Source organism: Myxocyprinus asiaticus, chromosome 8, assembly GCF_019703515.2.
Source record: "Myxocyprinus asiaticus isolate MX2 ecotype Aquarium Trade chromosome 8, UBuf_Myxa_2, whole genome shotgun sequence".
NCBI lineage: Eukaryota > Metazoa > Chordata > Actinopteri > Cypriniformes > Catostomidae > Myxocyprinus > Myxocyprinus asiaticus.
This window is the reverse complement of record NC_059351.1, coordinates 8,058,467-8,077,979: the sequence shown is the minus strand read 5'-3', so window position 1 is coordinate 8,077,979 and position 19,513 is coordinate 8,058,467. Positions and strand designations below refer to the sequence as shown.

Sequence of the window (19,513 nt, the reverse complement as noted above, 5' to 3'; positions counted from 1 at the left end):
ACCGGAAGTATTTTAAAGTGTTACGTTTGTGTGTCAGATGTTCTCTCCTGAATTTGGTGCTAATGATTCAACCGCTTGAATATGGCTTGCAATGAGAAGTCACTCATGTCAGCTCAGGGTCTGGTTTAAGGTGAAGTGTGTAATTTTCATTGTTAAAATACTTCCGCCATTCAGAACAAATGTGGTCTTGCGTTATTTACGCTAAATCCAGTGCATTGTCTCGAGATGCGTTTTTTAAAAGTTCTATTGACTTGACACAGTGTCTTAACAACCTGATGCTCCTGCGTGAAAAGTGGCGCAACAATCAAAAACTGTGCATGCTTAAATAGAAAAACTATAAAAAATAAAAAACAGTGCAGACAGACGCAAAAACGCATTCGATGTGAACGGCCCCTAACTTGTGCCCATCTATAAAGTAGTCAGAAAAGTACACAATTAACATAAATTGTGCTCTAGCTTTACCAAGTTGAGGGAAATGCTGTGAAATTCACTTCGGATATGTCAAGTATTTAGTTTTGTTTTTTCAGTCTAGCAAACATTTTATTGAGGGCATTCACCCTTGAAATGTTTATTATGTTCCAGACAAATCAGTGTTTAAAATCCAATGGTCTAGTTGAAATGTTAATTACAGGGATTTGTCAAATATTGATTTTCTGTCTCAGTTATGCTAGTAGTACACACAGAAATAGGAAGGAACTAAGTACAGATGCCATCCAGTTCTTGTTTTCACATGTAAATTCTTACTTTGAATACAAGTGGAGAGCACATTTTGGAACATGGTTTTGGTAGGCACAATCTTTTTTCAGTGAAGACATGAGGTATGTTCCGGATGGAATACTAGAATACAGCGCAGTGTACAATTTATACTGCCTACTATTTTTAAAAATTGTATGTGAAGCAATGCATTATGCAACGATAAACATTTCAAAACATCAGTATGCTACATTCAACCAACCTCATCATGTTCAGTGTTTAATTCAGCAAGATAAAAACATGTGTTTTTTTTAAAGCCAATTTTAAAAATATCTTAACTCATTCAATTTGTCCGCCAAGAGTTAAGAATTTGATGGTTAAAAATTGTGGCAGATTACTTAGGTTCATTTGTTACACTGGAAAAGATGGAGTACATTGTAACATAGTATACAGTATTTCACAGTTTGCTCTGTTGCACACTGCGAATGTAATAGGACTTCCAGTTATTTAATGTATTTCAGGTATGAATACAGTTGTAGTATGCTATTCCAAACAAAACCATGTAGATTATAAAGACAAAAACTGACTCATACTGAAGGCTTGAAGAAGCAGATGGTGAAATAAGTCAAAAAGATGGGCTTGTTGCTAGACTATCTCAGATATGTGTATATGTGCACATACTTAAATATAAATTCACATACAGATAAAAAAATAAAAATAACATTAAAAAAACAGCAGTTCCCAGTTTGTTACCCATTACTGTGCTTTTATCCCTCATTGTTACCAGTTTTATTTTTCTTCAGGCATCTGTATTGACCACATCATCCGAATCCTTGGTGTCATCCCCAGCACTAGAGGAGTGGCTGCTGAGGTCAGCAACACCTGACTCGAGATCACTGCAGGTTGAAAGGTCATCAGGGTCACCGCTTCTGGACGGGGCTGCTGGCTCTAGCGGCAGTGTGAACGAAGGAGGGTGTCTCTCACTTCTAGTGGTGGCGAAGTAGTCTATAGGGCTGCCGAGTTCGACATCATTTGGAACTGGACGGTGGACTCGTTCAGACAGCCTGTTGGGCTTCTTCCTCTCCCCTGGAGCTTTCTTCTCCTTCAGCTGGGCAAGTCTCTGTTTAGGTAAAGAAGTTAACACAGGTATGGTCAGTTTATGAAGGGAACAAGGAAGATGGTAGGCTAACACAGTAGTTCAACATACAGTAAGTGCAGCAAATAGAGGTGAGTTCAGTTTCAAACTATAATGATGTAAGCAAATGATTTCATACTGATATGGATGCTGTTAGGGGGGTACTAGAAGGCCAGTTAAATTATCTCCAATTGGGAAATGTATTGAAGTCAACATGAAACAACTTTTGCAACCCATTTTACTTCCATAATATGATGTATTTCCAGCGAAATGGAATATTCACAAGAAAAATTGGTCTTTCCATGCCCGAATGAATGCGAATTTGTAGTCAGTTGTGGAGGACTACCCCTCTGAAACACTGCCAGCACCCACCTTTGACTTTTTGAGTGGGATGAGTAGGCAGAAGTTCAAATTCCCCTCCTGTGAGAGCATCTTGACGTATCCCAATGAAATCGATCATTATTTACTAATATTGCTGACCTCTAGTACATAAACATTAACCACTATTAAATTACTGCATTAAATATTGGCAAGGCGTTGGAAAGGCTGCATAATCCAACAACAGCTTTATGATTCATATGTGATATTTATGCATGCATGTGTATGCCTTGTCCAGCGTCCGTCTCCCGTGGTACCTCCTGGTGGGTGCTAAGCTCCTCCTCCAATTGTTGTGACTCCTCCCTCACTGCATTCAGGCAATCAGCTGGAGACTGATTTGATCCCATGCTTTTTTCTGCTCGGCCGTACATTCCCTTCCAGAACCTAGATCATTTCCATGTTATAAAATCAGTTCAATCAAGTTATATTCCTGAGTCCTTGATCAAATGAGCTAGCTTGTGATGTGGTTATTTTACATTGTTCATGATGTTATGAGTTTGTTATTAGATTTTTAATAGGGCTGTCAATCAATTAAAAATTTTAACCAAATTAGTTTCATGATGAATCTGCCAATTAGTTATCACATATCAATATTTACTGAGAAAGATAATTTAGTATATAACAATTTAAATACTCTAAATATAATATATATTACATATTATAACGCAAATATGTACTGTGGCAGCAAACAAGCATTTAGACAATGCAAAAAGTGATTTTAAAATTACCTTTATAAAACAATCAAAATATTGTTTATTTTATCTCCATATCAATGAATATAACCCTTTTATTGGTCTAATTCTATCTCTAGTTTTGGGTTTGGGTTGGGGGGATACAGTTTATAAAATATGCATTCTTCTTCACTGTATTACAGCCTCTACAGCTGAAAACAACTTGCTTTTGGCGCCCCTCCATGGACAATTTCATGCACATATGCCCAACAACAGTTACTGCTTTGGTCACCGGGGGCAGTGTTTTGCATTTCAGAAAGTACAGACCGATTTTAGCTAAAGAAAAGTCAGCCTATGTTTCCATTTTACTGTGAGATTAGTCTGCATTTGTGGAAGGCTGTGCTGCCTGTTGCTTTCATTGGTTTGACGAGGCACATTGCCTGAATAGAGGTATGCTGACTGCCCCCTACTGCCACAAACTCGCAAAAACATCAAAGTGTTACTTCAAGCTTGAATTGCTCCTATGGTAGGAACATTCTTCATTATGGAATTAAAGTACAGGTAGGGGGCATGATTAACTGCGTTTTTGTTTTTTTTTTTTTCTGTTTTTTTTTAATACGTCATTTTTCATGTAATTAATCACACTAAATTAAGTTAAATCGACAGCCCTAATTTTTATTGTTATGTTATTATATTTTAAAATCTGACCAACAAAATATTAACCTTCTAAAAGATTAAACATCTTTGAGTTTGAATTGTCTGAATAATATATATATATATATATAATTTATTTATTTATTTATTTTTTTTTCTTAATTTTTTTTTTAAGAAAATGTGAGTGGTGCTTGCCCATGCAAAACTCCCCACCCTGATGCTAGGATGTTTATGGTGGTTCCCAAGGTATTGCTATGCAGTTGCTAAGGCATTCTAGGTGGTTGATAGGGCATTTCTAGGCTGATATTGTGGTATTGTACAAGTCTGTAGCACAAACAGTGTCGGCCAAAGTTAAATACTTAAGGTTAGGGGTTCAATCAAATCCCTAACCCTGCGTATGAGCAAAAAGTAGTTGTGATGCTTTCTTTAGCACCACTAACAATTCATGCAAAAAATGAAAAGCCAACATTTGATCCCAAATGAGTCAGTCAAGCCATAAATGTTAAAAATGAGTCATAAAGAAATCTGATTTTTCTTTCATCTTCCTACTTTACTTAAAACTTTACTTTCAGTTTAAGTGCCTTTCTGAGAGGCATAGAATGCAAAAAGGCATCATTGCAAATGATTTGTAATACAAGCCCAAATCACTTTGTCATTCTTCTGGAGCTTTGTCACCTCTGAATAATTCAGAAGCAAGCATGTGTCATGAACACTATACAAGAGGAAGTGAAAGAAGGTTTAATAATCATGTACAGGAATCAGGGCTGTTTTGATCTGCTTGACTTACTTGAAGCAATAGGCAGTGGTTAGAGGCTTGAGAACACCCTGTGTCTGGCTGTGGTCTGTTCTGTACAGAGGGTTTGTGTATTCTGCTCGGTTCTCCCACAGGTGAGGCCACAAAGAGTGTGTTCGCTCTTGTAACCTGTATGCATACAGGGGGAAATTGAAAGGGAAAACTAGGTCATAGAAAGTACTGAAACCAAGTTGGTCTAACAGCTATACTGGAGAGTTTTAAGCTTTAAAGGAATAGTTCCTTTAGTTTTTCCAAACCGATATGACTTTCTTTTTTTCAGTAAAACACAAAAGGAGATGTTATACAGAACGGCAGCCTTAATCACCATTCACCTTTTTTTCCATACAATAAAAGTGAATGGTGACTGAGGTTAACTCTGCCCAACATCTCCTTTTGTGTTCCACAGAGGAAAGAAGGTCATACAGGACTTTCAACATGAACAACATCAAGGTTAGGAGATGACAGAATTTTGATTTATGGGTGAACAGTCCCTTCAATACAGCAATAATTAACAGATTTGATCATAACATTAATTATTGATCTCTGCAGATGTTTCTGACTGACAAAGAAGTGTAGAAAATTCAATATGTCCTGACTTTGGCAAATCATGAACTCCTTGTATCTTTGAGGTAGAAACATCTATGAACACTGTCTGTGAAGTTTCTATGACCAAAAATGTTTTGGTGTTCTTACTTTAAATCTCTCCTCTCTTTCTGGCTATTCCCAATAAAGTTCCCATATTGGCAGGAGTAGATGTGTGTGTGAAGCTGTATGAGGAATCGCTCATTGAATTCAAATGCACAGGGGAACTGCTGCATCAGCTGCCACACACACTCCAGAAACTGGTCCATGACAGGAGAAATCTCCTTAGGGTCACCATCAAGGTGAGCATACCTGAGTGGAGAAGATGCACAATGAATGATTAATGTACCTCAGAACAGGAGTGACACCAGAAAGAATAGTGGTACAAAGACAAAGAGGAAATGATAAATATGCAGCCAGAGCGCATGTGTCATTCCTTTTAGTTTGTCATAAGTTAGAATAGCAGATTTGTGAGCATATAACCATTAAAGGCAACAGAAAACAGCATTTCCAACCCATTTTACTTCCATATTGTAATGTATTTCTGTATGAAACAGGATATTCAACGGAAAACAAATTAGATTGGGACTTGCATGGGAATGTGAAAGTGGGTGTTTTATACTAGAATGCCAGTTTTCAGCTGATTTTTAATGACTACTCTCCTGAAAGACTGCCAGCACCTACTTTTGAGAAGCTTTTTGACCAGGACATGGAGGCTTTGTTTTCAAATCGATATTTGATATTGCCGTCATGTTTATAATGCATATGAACTACTAGCAATGTTAAATGAATATTTCAGGTACAGTACAAGTTAAGCTCAATTACCACAAAAAATTATTTTGACTTGTCCCTCCATTTCTTAAAAAAAAAAAAAAAAAAAAAAAAAAATCGATGTTAAAGTGAGACAATTACAATGGAGGTGAATGGGGCCAATTTTTGAAGTGTTTAAAGACAGTTTAGAGAAATGTGAAGCTTATAATTTTCTAAAAGTACTTGCATACATTTTTATGATAAAACTTGTGTATTATTTGAGCTGTAAAGTTGTTGAAATCATAATTTTTACAATCGTTTTAGGGTTTGCACTATACGTCATCATGGCAGTGAAGCGGTAAAATTGGCTATAACTTTAGACAGAAAAGGTTAGTAAGAGATTGTTACACACTAAAATCATGTTAACAAACATATTGTTTATGTATTGTGGCTATACTTTTGAAACAGTGAGTAGTTTAATGTTTACATATTGGCCCCCATTCACATCTATTGTAAGTGCTTCACTGTAACCCATATTTTTACTTTTGCTCCCCAATTTTGGCATGCCCAATTCCCAATACGCTTTAAGTCCTTGTGGTGGCATAGTGACTCACCTCAATCCGGGTGGCGGAGGACAAATCTCAGTTGCCTCTGCGTCTGAGACAGTCAGTCCGTGCATCTTACATTTATATTTATGCACTTGGAAGATGCTTTTATCCAAAGCAACTTACAGTGCCCTTATTACAGGGACAATCCCCCTGGAGCAACCTGCAGTTAAGTGCCTTGCTCAAGGACACAATGGTGGTGGCTGTGGGGGTTGAACCAACAACCTTCCACTTATCAGTTCAGTGCTTTAGTCCACTACACCACCCATAGCCACCACCACGCATCTTATCACGTGGCTTGTTGAGCGCGTTACCGTGGAGACCTAGCGCACATGGAGGCTCACGCTATTCTCCACAGCATCCACGCACAACTCACCATGTGCCCCACCGAGAGCGAGAACCACACATTATAGGGACTACGAGGAGGTTAACCCAACGTGACTCTACCTACCCTAGCAACTGAGCCAATTGGTTGCTTAGGAAGCCTGACTGGAGTCACTCATCACACCCTGGATTTGAACTTATGACTCCAGGTGTGGTAGTTAGCGTCTTTACTTGCTGAGCTACCCAGGCCCCCTTGATTTTTACTTTTTTAAAGAAAAGGAGTGACGATTCGAAATAAAAATTTTAGTTGCCACAGATGCTGTTTATTGAGTTTAACTTGAACCCGGAATATTCCTTTAACTATTGGCAAGATTTCAGAAAGGCTGTACTATTACCTAAAACATGCAGTGGCCGAAAACAATGCCTAAAATAGTGCTCATGGCCTAGGTGGTGTCAGATAGTAATGTCAGAGTATGTTATTAAATTGATTATGACAAACATTTTTTCTTTGGAATAACGTGCACTAATGAATTACAATAAAACCAAGAACATGTACTCAAAATAAATAGGGTCAGTTCTGATTTAAAGCTAGGGTGTGTAATCCAGAGAGGCTAGCAGTTAGCAAGCTAGCTTTAAAAGCATAGAGCCCGCCCTCACTTCAGAGGTGTCTCCAAAGCCACCCCACCACTATCACACATGAACACAAACACACACTCAGAGCAGAGCCTAAGCATTGTAGAAGTTTCTAACACAGACTTTCTTTTCTTGTTTCCTTTTACTGGTGGTTCAGGAGGAACATAACATAGCTGCAGTTCGCCTTCCATTCTCACACTCGCTCTGCACAGCGTCAAGGAACCCGCGCCAATGACGTGTGATTGTCTGTGCGAACAAGTTAAGTGGCGGTATGCAAATATAGATTGACAGACAGGAAGGACATCCTATCATTACATTCAGACCGAATGCAATGATTGGTCGATAATTTTTTAGTCCTGTCCCTCCTACATTTAGACCTCTTAAATTATTGATTGCTAATAGGATGTGAAGAGACTTTCAACCAGTATAACAAAAAATGTTTCTGGAAAAGATTGCACACCCTAGCTTTAATGTTGACTTTCAATTTTATTTCAAGGAAAATAATTAGTAATATATAAAAATATAAAATAATTATTTTTTGATACACTAAACATTATGACATCTCTATATGTCTTGCAAACTTACAAAACTCACAGACTTGCAAAGACTTTCAGTCAAACACTGCATACATACTATAACTGATGGTTTAGTCATGCAATGGACTGAGGAATGACGCCTTTTCTATTCTCACATGTTATCCTTGTACACAGAGCACAAAAGATTCACAGAAAACTCGTCTTCAGTCAGTTACTCAATTCAAGGAATTAAATTCAAGTAATTTGTGCGTGATGTCCAACATGTGAGGCCAGAAACGCACAAAACTCATGGGAGTGAAATGTAAAGCACAAACCTGTGGGAAAATTTGTGTCCAAAAGACACCCAGTCCTTCTCTACAAGAACCTAGTAGCAAAGAGAGGCATATGCTCAAGACTGACAAATAAACACCAAAAAAAGAACATCATCAAAATCATCATCAAATGTACTGTATTATTACCATCAGCCCTTTGATAGTTCTGTAGTATGGATCTAGCAGCACACTAGCTACTGAACATGCCTGAGCTGTTCTGTCCCATCCGTCTGAACAGTGCACCAGAACACTCACTCCGTCCTCTGACACTGCCTATGGACAAACATAAATGTGTGATTACAGCAATCATACTCTGTTGGTCATAAAAAAAATGTCTGGGGTAAATACAAGTTAGGCACAATCGACAGCATTTGTGGCATAATGTTGAGATATATTTGGGATGTAAATATATATATTTAGACCCCTCCCTCTTTTACTGAACAAAAAAAAGGCATTTACAATGGAAGTGAATGGGGCCAGTCCGTAAACGCTAAAATACATATAGTTTTAAAAGTATTGCCACAAGACATAAACATTATATATGTTGATACATGATTTTAGTGTGATAGAATCTCTGTTCTACATAATTGTAGTATGATAAAATTGCTTACCAGGATTACGTTGTCATGTAATTTTGGATATAACTTTACACAGATAAGGTTAATAAGTGTTTTAATCACACTAAAATCATGATAACATGTATAATGTTTATGTCTTGTGGCAATACTTTTGAAACTGTGTGTATTTTAGCATTTATGAGCTGGCCCTATATAACCGGTCATGCTCGAACCGCTTCGAGCGAGATTTGAACCGGCATCGGCCGGCGTGGGAGGTGGGTGCGCTAACGAGGAGTCTTAAGGCTACAGCCTCTAGCGTCCTCTAGCGTCAATCGCTAGTGCGCTTCTTGAGGCCAGAGGAGTGAGGTTTACACATACCGCACAGCTATCACCTACCAGCTGGCTCCCGTTACACTCACCCCCCCTAAACCTTACTCCCATCCGGGTCACGGCACTACTGTAACCGGTCCTGCTCGACCTGCTCCAAGCTGGAATCGAAACGGCATCAGCAGGCATGGGAGGCGGGTGCGCTAACGCTAACGAGGGGGCTAAAGGCTACAGCCTCTAGCATCAGTCGCTAGTGCGCCTCTTGAGGCCAGAGGAGTGAGGTTTACACATACCGCACAGCTGTCACATACCAGCTGGCTCCAGTTACACTTACCCCCCTAAACCTCACCCCCATCCGGGTCAACGGCACCACTGTAACGGTCCTGCTCGACCCACTCCGAGGGGGATTCGAACCGGCGTCAGTCAGCATGCTAACGAGGATGCTGCTGATCACTGATTTGTGTGTCAAGCTAATCAGTCTTTTTTTTTTTACTGAACTTTTTAGTTAAAAAAAAAAAAAAGAAAACAGTTTAAATTGTGTACTTGTCTTGAAGTGTTATGCTGGGCTATTTTGTTTACATTTAGAAACATTGCCTTTAATTTAAAGCTTTCTTAGGTGTCCTGCCTTTGCAATGAAGACTCCAGCGTCTAGCACCGCTTTGATGTGTTTGAGCCACCCAGAGTTCTCTAGACCCCACAGGAAATCACTCATGGAGGGAGCTGCGAGACCGCCAACTGATAAACAAGGACAGAAATGGCACATTTTTCGTATGGACAACAAAGCAAACACCTGCTGAATGAGACTGTGTAGCACAAATAAACATGAATCTATCTACCATCTATTAGCTTCTGTTGGCTGTTCCTCATCACATGAATGTTTTCTATGCCGGTGAACTGCAGTTTTATGTTAGTGTAGTGGTCTTCATTCTCATAGCCCTTCCCTGCAGCACGATTTGCCACTGCGTTCAGCTGGAAATAATCACAACATAGCAATGTTTCAAAGTCATGACATTTATTATTATTTGCATTATACTCAGTGGTTCCTTTACTCGCCCTCATGTCATTCCAAACCAGTATGACTTTCTTCCGTGAAACACAAAAAGAAAGGCTGAATGTTAGCCTCAGTCACCATTCACTTTCATTGTATGGAGAAAAAAAAAAGCAACAAAAGTGAATGGTGACTGAGTCTGAGGCTAACATCTCTTTTTTTGTTTTACATAAGAAAAAAAGTCATACGGGTTTCAAACAACATGAAGGTGTGTAAATGACGACAGAATGTTCATTTTTGGGTGAACTATAACTTTAAATGCGATTTTCAGTTGAATTTCTCTACACAATTAGCTTAGACAACTTCACAATATGTTGTGTAAATCTCGAGAAATCTTGTTTTTTTGTGACTCTTCACCTTTGGCCTTGTATCCACCACATACATGAACTCGCTGACAGGGTTCGACTTCATAATGGCCAGCAGCATCTGCTCATCATCTGAGGAACGTGCACTGAATCCAGAGAGAGGCTGACTGCTCCGACAGATAGACGCCTAGATAAGCAATGGTGTGAGACATTCAGCTCAACCTACTATGTTAATTAGTTCTGTATATAATGTAAGAAGCATGCATATGCTAAAAACATTTAAAGCTTTAAAGGAGACCATTTTGCACTTACACTGGTGTCCCTGTGGAAGTAGGAGAGAACAGGAAGACGTCCTCGACTCCGAAACTTGACACTACCCACAATGACAGCAGGTGAGGCTGATTTTGGCACAAACAGCTCCGATGGGTAAGTGTCACACAGCTGTCATTAAAAATATACTGATTAGAACTGCTTTATTGCTTTACATGCAAGAAATAGTTCACCCAAAAATGACAATTCTGCCATAATGTTCTCACCCTCATGTTGTTCCAAACACAACACAAAACTATATATATAAAAAGACCTGTGTAACAAGGTAATGGAACTTTATAAAGATGGAAAAGGATATAAAAATATATCCAAAGCCATGAAAATGCCAGTCAGTACTGTTCAATCACTTATTAAGAAGTGGAAAATTCGGGGATCTCTTGATACCAAGCCAAGGTCAGATAGACCAAGAAAGATTTCAGCCACAACTGCCAGAAGAATTGTTAAGGATACAAAGAAAAACCCACAGGTAACCTCAGGAGAAATACAGGCTGTTCTGGAAAAAGATGGCGTGGTTGTTTCAAGGAGCACAATACGACGATACTTGAACAAAAATTAGCTGCATGGTCGAGTTGCCAGAAAGAAGCCTTTACTGCGCCAACGCCACAAAAAACAACACCTTGACATGCCTCACAGCTTCTGGCACACTGTAATTTGGAGTGACGAGACCAAAACAACAAGGCCTATAGTGAAAAGAATACCATCCCAACTGTGAAGCATGGTGGTGACTCACTGATGTTTTGGGGGTGTGTGAGCTCTAAAAGCATGGGGAATCTTGTGAAAATTGATGGCAAGATGAATGCAGCATGTTATCAGAAAATACTGGCAGACAATTTGCATTCTTCTGCACGAAAGCTGCGCAGGGGACGCTCTTGGACTTTCCAGCACAACAATGACCCTAAGCACAAGGCCAAGTTGACCCTCCAGTGGTTACAGCAGAAAAAGGTGAAGGCTCCGGAGTGGCCATCACAGTCTCCTGACCTTAATATCATCGAGCCACTCTGGGGAGATCTCAAATGTGCGGTTCATGCAAGACGACCAAAGACTTTGCATGACCTGGAGGCATTTTGCCAAGATGAATGGGCAGCTATACAACCAGCAAGAATTTGGGGCCTCATAGACAACTATTACAAAAGACTGCACACTGTTATTGATGCTAAAGGGGGCAATACACAGTATTAAGAACTAAGGGTATGCAGACTTTTGAACATTTTTTTTCTTTGTTGCCATGTTTTGTTTTATGATTGTGCCATTCTGTTATAACCTACACTTGAATATGAATCCCATAAGAAATAAAATAAATGTGTTTTGCCTGCTCACTCATGTTTTCTTTAAAAATGGTACATATATTACCAATTCTCCAAGGGTATGCAAACTTTTGAGCACAACTGTGTGTGTGTGTGTGTGTATATATATATATATATATATATATATATATATATATATATATATATGAATATTCTGGATTATTTTTTCAACACAACGGCAGCAGGCATATGCAGAGGGGGTGGCTCTAGCTGCCCTTTTGCTGAGGTGCCCCTACGATGGAGCCGTGGCATAGCCATAGTGAAATTGTTTTTTGTTTTTTTTTATGTTTAATAATAATACGTAGGGGCGTTAAGATGCATCAATATTATGCTGAAACGTTGATGCATAGATTACAAAATGTAATAATGAATTATAATCACTATGATAATACACAGTGTGTTACAGAGGCCGTCTCAGATTTCACTTTCGCAACAGACACGGAGCGTGTGAAACAAATGCACACTTTAAATTAAGAAAGTTTAGGTTCGGTTTCTGCCTCATTGTTCATAATTGCGCATCTTTATAAGCAAAATTAGTTAATTGCTGTTCTTTTCTTCTCCAATTACGATATATTATGCACATTGAGGAGTATTTGGAGAATACACTAGGAAAGGTAGGCAATATACTGCACCTTTACTTGTGATCATTATTTGTCCTTAGCATGTTACAAACCATTACGTTTTTAATTCTGTGAGCCTGCTTGGTTTAAGATCAGACTTATCTGCCTTTATACCATGGCGGCCAAAAGTTTGGAATAATGTACCGATTTTCTCTTATGGAAAGAAATTGGTAATTTTATTCACCAAAGTGGCATTCAACTGATCACAATGTGTAGTCAGAACATTAATAACGTAAATAATTACTATTACAATTTGAAAATTGTATTACAAAACTATTACAATTGTGCAGCAATGAGAGCTTTGCAGATCCTTGGCATTCTAGCTGTCAGTTTGTCCAGATACTCAGGTGACATTTCACCCCACACTTCCTGTAGCACTTGCCATAGATGTGGCTGTCTTGTCGGGCACTTCTCACGCACCTTACATTCTAGCTGATCCCACAAAAGCTCAATGGAGTTAAGATCCATAACACGCTTTTCCAATTATCTGTTGTCCAATGTCTGTGTTTCTTTGCCCCCACTAACCATTTCTTTTTGTTTTTCTGTTTCAGAAGTGGCTTTTTCTATGCAATTCTTCCCATAAGGCCTGCACCCGAGTCTTCTCTTTACTGTTGTTCATGAAACTGGTGTTGAGTGGGTAGAATTCAATGAAGCTGTCAGCTGAGGATATGTGAGGCATCTATTTCTCAAACTAGAGACTCTGATGTACTTATCCTCTTGTTTTGTTGTACATCTGAGCCTTCCACATCTCTTTCTGTCCTTGTTAGAGCCAGTTGTCCTTTGTCTTTGAAGACTGTAGTGTACACCTTTGTATGAAATCTTCGGTTTTTTGGCAATTTCAAGCCTTGTATAGCCATCTTTCCTCAAAACAATGACTGACTGATGAGTTTCTAGAGAAAGCTATTTATTTTTTGCAATGTTTGACCAAATATTGACCTGAAGACATGCCAGTCTATTGCATACTGTGGCAACTCAAAAACAAAGACAATGTTAAGCTTCGTTTAACGAACCAAATAGCTTTCAACTGTGTTTGATATAATGGCAAGTGATTTTCTAGTACCAAATTAGCAATTTAGCATGATTACTCAAGGATAAGGTGTTGGAGTGATGGCTGCTGGAAATGGGGCCTGTCTATATTTGATCAAAAATGACTTTTTTCAAACAGTGATGGTGCTGTTTTTTTTACATCAGTAATGTCCTGACCATACTTTGTGATCAGTTGAATGCCACTTTGGTGAAGTAAAGTACCAATTTCCATCTGAAACAGCAAAACCTCTACATTATTCCAAACTTTTGGCCACCAGTGTAGATTACAGATTTCATTTATATTTCAATTATTGTTTCAGTAATCAGCAGTCTACTTACTGTCTGTTTGAGTTAGTTTGCATAAAGTCAGACATGATATTATACTTTATTCATATTGGCTCCATAATTAACATAAAAACAGTATTATTTTTCTTTTTTTACTTATGACCCAAACCTCCCTATACTCCATAAATACAAAGAATGTTCAGAATTTTTTTTGAATCTTATTACACTTGTGCATTCTTCTGTTCAACACAATGTATTACGCATTTATTTCTTATCCAGATTGAAGTTTTTGAACCAGTGAATGTAACCTAAACCCAGGTGTTTTTTTTGTTTTTTTTGTTTTTTTTTAATCAATGTTCCTGTATAGTGCAAATTATCCCACCATTAATATTTTCGTCTTCAGCATATTTTGGAAAATAATTATGAATACAAAATAATCAAATGTTATGACAAATTATTAAGCCTAATATTTTGATACATTAACAGACCTACCTACTCCATTCATAAAAGAGTCATTAATTTGTTTAGTTAAGAATTAAATGTAACACATGATGAAAAAAATAATTACCCAGTATGCCCAGTACGACAGAGACCGTACCTGAAACAACTCTCCTTATCAGCACAAATCCTTTTTACTTTTCAACCTCTTCCCTCCAATCACGAACCATTTTGGTACATAAAGTCCACTTTTAACGATCCAATCAATTCCCAATAAATAAAATCAAGTCCTGCAGCAGGTCTGTTGGAAGTTCCAGAACAGCTAAAATCACTTATGCCCCTTTAAACTAGGATATGAGTATTTTCATATTTTAACATCGGAAAAAAAATTACACACCTCATCTTTGATTCATTTACTTGCTTTTCACTCTGTGATAGAAGGTGTAACTCAAAAACTGATGCCTTAATTTTTATGGAAATAGACATGCTGTTCAGTGGTCCTGTAATAAATGAACAAATAATTACTACAGATCACTGAGGCCATACTGACTCTGTATTCATGATTGGCTTCTGTGACATGCCAGAGGTTGCTGGGTATTCCCATTCGGCTGAATTCTGCCTTGAGGTCGATGAAGCCCCAGGCTTTTTCCCTTAACTCTTTATCCAAGTTAGGGTTGAAAAAGAAGCAAAACAGCTCTCCATAGCGTTCTGCAATGATAAAGAGATGTAAGAAGTTAATGAGTGCGCAAGTCCCATGGACGAAACTCACAAAGCTCCATAGAATTTTGCTCTGATTTCCCCTGATTTTTTACACATGCTCTATTTTCATAATGCACTGTGATGCAATAGCTAAGACCTAACAATATATGAGCAAAAAAGGCACAGTGTTCGCTTTTCACAGAAAAATAAAATAAAATAAATCAAATGTATGGAGCATTATCCATGATTCGCCAATTAATGGGTTCAAAAGACTGAGTGCACTTGTGAAAAGGATTCTAATTTACATTCTTATAATTTAACAGTTTATTTTTGATTGTTGTTGAGTACTTTTTTGACCTGGCCATTTTAACTTCACCTGGGCGTGAAAGACGAGTGAGGGAGGCGAGCACATCTATGCAGTCCTTCTCCTCCGGGATCAGCAATCGGTACACATGAAAGTTCTTACAGCGGATAATAAGAGGACTACCAGATGGGTTTGTCGGGAGTCTCTCCACATTACTCATCAAACTGTGTAGAACCTATAGCAAGAGAGATTCAGTCAAAGCTAAGTCCAAAAAATGTTTCTGAGTTACTGATAAATGGATAGTTCACCTAAAAATAGAAATTCTCTCATCATTTACTCATCCTCATGCCATCCCAGATGTGTATGACTTTCTTTCTTCTGCAGAACACAAAGAAAGATTTTTAGAAGACTATCTCTGCTCTGTAGGTCCATAGAATGAATGGTGGCCAGAACTTTGAATCTCCAAAAATCACATAAAGCCATCATTAAAGTAATCCATAAAACTCAAGTGGTTAAATTAATATCTTCTGAAGCGCTAAGATAGGTGTGGATGAAAAACAGATCAATATTTAAGTCCTTTTTTTTTTTTTTACTAAAAATATCCACCATTGTCCTAGCCCCAACCAGTATAGGTGGCGATATGCACAAAGATGTAAATTGCCAGGAAGAAAAAAGAACAATTTGGAAGTGAAAGTGAGATTTGTAGTAAAAAAAAATAAAAAAAAAGGAACTTAAATATTGATCTGTTTCTTACCAACAACTATTATATCACTTCTAAAGACATGGATTTACTGGAGTCTTTTAGATTACTTTTATGCTGCCTTTATATGGTTTTTGGAGCTTCAAAGTTCTGGCCACCATTTACTTGCACTGAATGGACCTACAGAGCTGAGATATTTTTCTAGAAATCTTAATTTGTGTTCTGCAGAAGAAAAAAGTCATACACATCTGGGATGGCATGGGAGTGAGTTAATGAGAAAATTTTCATTTTTGGGTGACTATCCCTTTAAGTAGACAAGTTTAAACAGAAAGTCAGATCTAGACAGGTAGAGCAAGATAATTCCTCTCTAATAGTTAAATTAATGAATGTTTTTTTTTTTTTTTTTTTTTTTTTTTAACTTTTAGGACTACAGCTAGGTAAAGACATGTTTAGACAAATGGATAGATTTAGGAAGATCTTGTGTTAAATTTAGGTTCAGCTACAAACAAGACCAAGATCAAGTAAGTTGGGTTATTTTCAAGAGGAAGCTTCATTGTTGGCATGGAAGAGTTTGTTTCAATACCTACCCAGGTCTCTTTGCGTGCTTCTGTGTTCTCCACAAATATAGTGTGAGTAGAGGAGAGGTACAATGTTCCCACCATAGACTTCCTGGGGGTCAGTCTATCAATCATTCGCACATTTTCCACCTGGAAGAACAATAAATGAAATAATTTCTCAACATGTTCAATTACGCATTTCAATTTCATGACAAAATTACATCAAATTGAGTAATCTGTAATAAAATTAAATATATATAAAAAAAGACCCTAAATATTTTAAGTTTTATTCATGTATTTTTCTAAAACACTACACAATTAAATTTAATGGAATATTATAAAAATTGCAATGCGTTTCTGAATGTAAATTATGATGAAATTAAAAATACATGCAAAATCAAGACCAAATTACCTACATAATTGAAAATAAATGGTTAAGACCTGCGTTCTCTTATCAGCTGTGATGAGGCAGAACCATTATTCACATCTTTTTACAAAGCACTGTATGTGAATGATGTGGGGCTGTTATTGTGGCCTATCATCGGGTTTATTCTGCGAAGTCATTTATTATCACGAAAAGTCATTTTGTAGACAAAAATGACCTTTTTAATAAAACATGCTATTCAAAGGAAAGAGGTGGGACGGATGAAATGCCGTATGGTGAGCGTTTATTAATAATAAAGGAAAGGACATAAAGGACATCAGACAGACAGCGCTACCTTTGGTGTTCTGATGTGCTCCATCCTAAAGACGCAGTCCAAATGATGCGCAGAAAATTAATCCGAACCTAACAGGGTATCAGGTACTTTTCAGGTCAGATAAACCGAACCGGACCTCGCATGTTGGTTACAGGCATATCATTTGATATTGGGAAGGCCAGCAGATACTGTAATTCTAGCAATGGTTATTCTGTCTGTGTGGAGATCCTCTGCTCAGGCTGGTACACGGCGGTCAACACACACAGACCGCACTCGACGAATCCTACTACAGCGAAGGCACGGCTCATGAATATTAACAACGTTATGTGACGTTTGCTCAGTAGTCTTATCCGATTGGTTTGAAGGCAGCCATTTGTAGGTGGGCTCTAGTCAAACGGCGAATTAAAGAATCCAGCTAAGAAGAATGCTTGGCTCATGAATTTTAATTAGGGTATGTGACTGGACGCTGTGGGGACGTTACCATAGAACGTCACAAAAGTCTTTTTAATATTCATGACTTTATGCTTCAAATAGGATTCGTAATTTCGCATACTGCAACAAAGGATTATTTTACAACGTAAACGCATGCGTACATTTGCATCCGTTCGGGCTCTCACAACCATCAGGACTGTATCATCATTGAAATATATCGCCCTTGAAAAGAATAAACGCCGAGCAGGCAAAAATATCAAAAATAAAAGGCGGAAAAAAAGACACGTCTCATTTGAGTACCGTATTTGCGTATATTTATTTATTAAACAGTATTTGGCCATTTTTATGAACTTTTAAATTATAATTTCCTGTCGTGGCTAATCATTAATAATAAATAAATAAATAATCACACGATTCGTATTATCAGTCATTTGACTCGAGACGCAAGGGCTGACTCACGCACCGTTCTGTATTTTATCATGTGATTTTCAATCACACACCAGATTTGTTGACTAAATGCTGAAATAATTAGTACTTCATATTTCACAGTTTCAATTTCACAATAATTTTACGCTAGCCTGTTTCATTCCATAATTTCAGAGTGGAAAAAATGTATGACTTTTCAAATTTTATGAAAATTCACATTTATGAAATTTCAAGCAAAATCATCACACAAAATTTTGTTTTTGTCTGTAGGTGCGACTTTTGTCCTGAAGGTGGTGCTAAATTGACGGCATTAAAATACTTCGGCTGAAATGGCATTTGCTTTTAAAAAATCTTTTGCATATTATGAATACATACATTTACTGTAGTAACAATTAATAATAACTTGCATTACGTCATTAACAAACACCATGCATTATAACAGACCAGTACACCATGTACATTCCAACATAAACACATAAGAACATATAAGTAAAAGTTTCATGACTTTTCTATTTCAGTGAACCCATCCTACTGAGTGGTGATTATATTCATTATGTAATACAATAATGTTTTGTTTATAGAATTAAATGAAAGTATGGAAGTTTTTATAGAGTGTTCCCTGGAATTCTGTTTGACCATACAATAGAAGTGCGTGATTGTAAGGGAGGCCTGAATGCTTTGTGAGGTTATGTAATCTATGTGCAGTTCTCCCATTCACTCTGATCAGGCTGTTTTTTTTTATTTATTTTTTTTTTTAGAAATGCTGCATGGTTAGAATCAAAGCTGGAATGTTTTGGCTGAGCTTAAACCTTCACTGTTGTGACTGTACAGTTTGGGACCAGATGTACATTTATTTTGGTTATGGGAAATTGTCTCCCCTGCAGTTCCTTTCCCTTACCCTCTATCAATGCCCATTTTTACTGTAAACCAGGTTTATGGAACTGACCTTCAGAAACTAATATATCCTTCATTGTTGTTTATTAAAGGATTATGGTTGTTTTAGATGTATATTATTTTTATCATCACACTTTCAATGCTGAAATAACTATGTGACAGTCAAGATTCAGCCTTTCTCTCTCAAACATTACACATGTGCAAACCTTTGGCATGATTATGGGCTTTTTGTTGATGCTCTGCTTCAGGAGTTAGTTGATAAAGATGCATATAATACATTGCTTTGACATGGACAATAAAAGTTTCATGATAGTAGAGTTTTACTGTGTGTTTTATGGTTAAAGCCTTAGTTAATCCAAAAATGAAAATTCTCTTATCATGGTGTAAAAAGTACTCAGAAATTATACTTAAGTGAAAGTATGGATACTGAGTGAAAAGTTTACTCAATTAAAAGTTCAAGTATCTAGCCAAAAAAAAAATACTTGAGTAAAAGTAAAA

General features: G+C 37.5%; 1 protein-coding gene across 2 annotated transcripts; it reads right to left on the bottom strand.

Moving 5' to 3' along the window:
- Window positions 1-78: 78 nt before the first annotated feature.
- Window positions 79-17,674, bottom strand: LOC127444530 (myotubularin-related protein 7-like). 2 transcript variants are annotated; one of them, XM_051703938.1, is made up of 14 exons: window positions 17,285-17,672; window positions 16,596-16,715; window positions 15,381-15,543; window positions 14,856-15,013; window positions 10,615-10,743; window positions 10,355-10,489; window positions 9,786-9,918; window positions 9,575-9,684; window positions 8,213-8,338; window positions 8,069-8,118; window positions 5,018-5,218; window positions 4,319-4,453; window positions 2,464-2,590; window positions 79-1,813 (listed from the first exon to the last, which is right to left on the bottom strand). In XM_051703938.1, the coding sequence occupies exons 1-14, from the start codon at window positions 17,306-17,308 to the stop codon at window positions 1,493-1,495; spliced, it is 1,932 nt and encodes a 643-aa protein (XP_051559898.1). In that variant the 5' UTR covers window positions 17,309-17,672; the 3' UTR covers window positions 79-1,492. The 2 variants fall into 2 exon arrangements, with proteins under 2 accessions (XP_051559898.1, XP_051559899.1); XM_051703939.1 differs by having other exon boundaries at window positions 1,609-1,813; window positions 2,436-2,590; window positions 17,285-17,674.
- Window positions 17,675-19,513: the final 1,839 nt, after the last annotated feature.

Excerpts from the sequence above, each read along its gene's own strand:
- LOC127444530 (XM_051703938.1), bottom strand. The coding sequence starts at position 17,308 with ATGGAGCACATCAGAACACCAAAG. Across the intron at positions 9,919-10,354 it reads TGGTGGATACAAGGCCAAAG|CTGAACGCAGTGGCAAATCG; the intron begins GTGAAGAGTCAC and ends GATTATTTCCAG. Across the intron at positions 8,339-9,574 it reads CTGGAGTCTTCATTGCAAAG|GCAGTGTCAGAGGACGGAGT; the intron begins GCAGGACACCTA and ends GTTTGTCCATAG.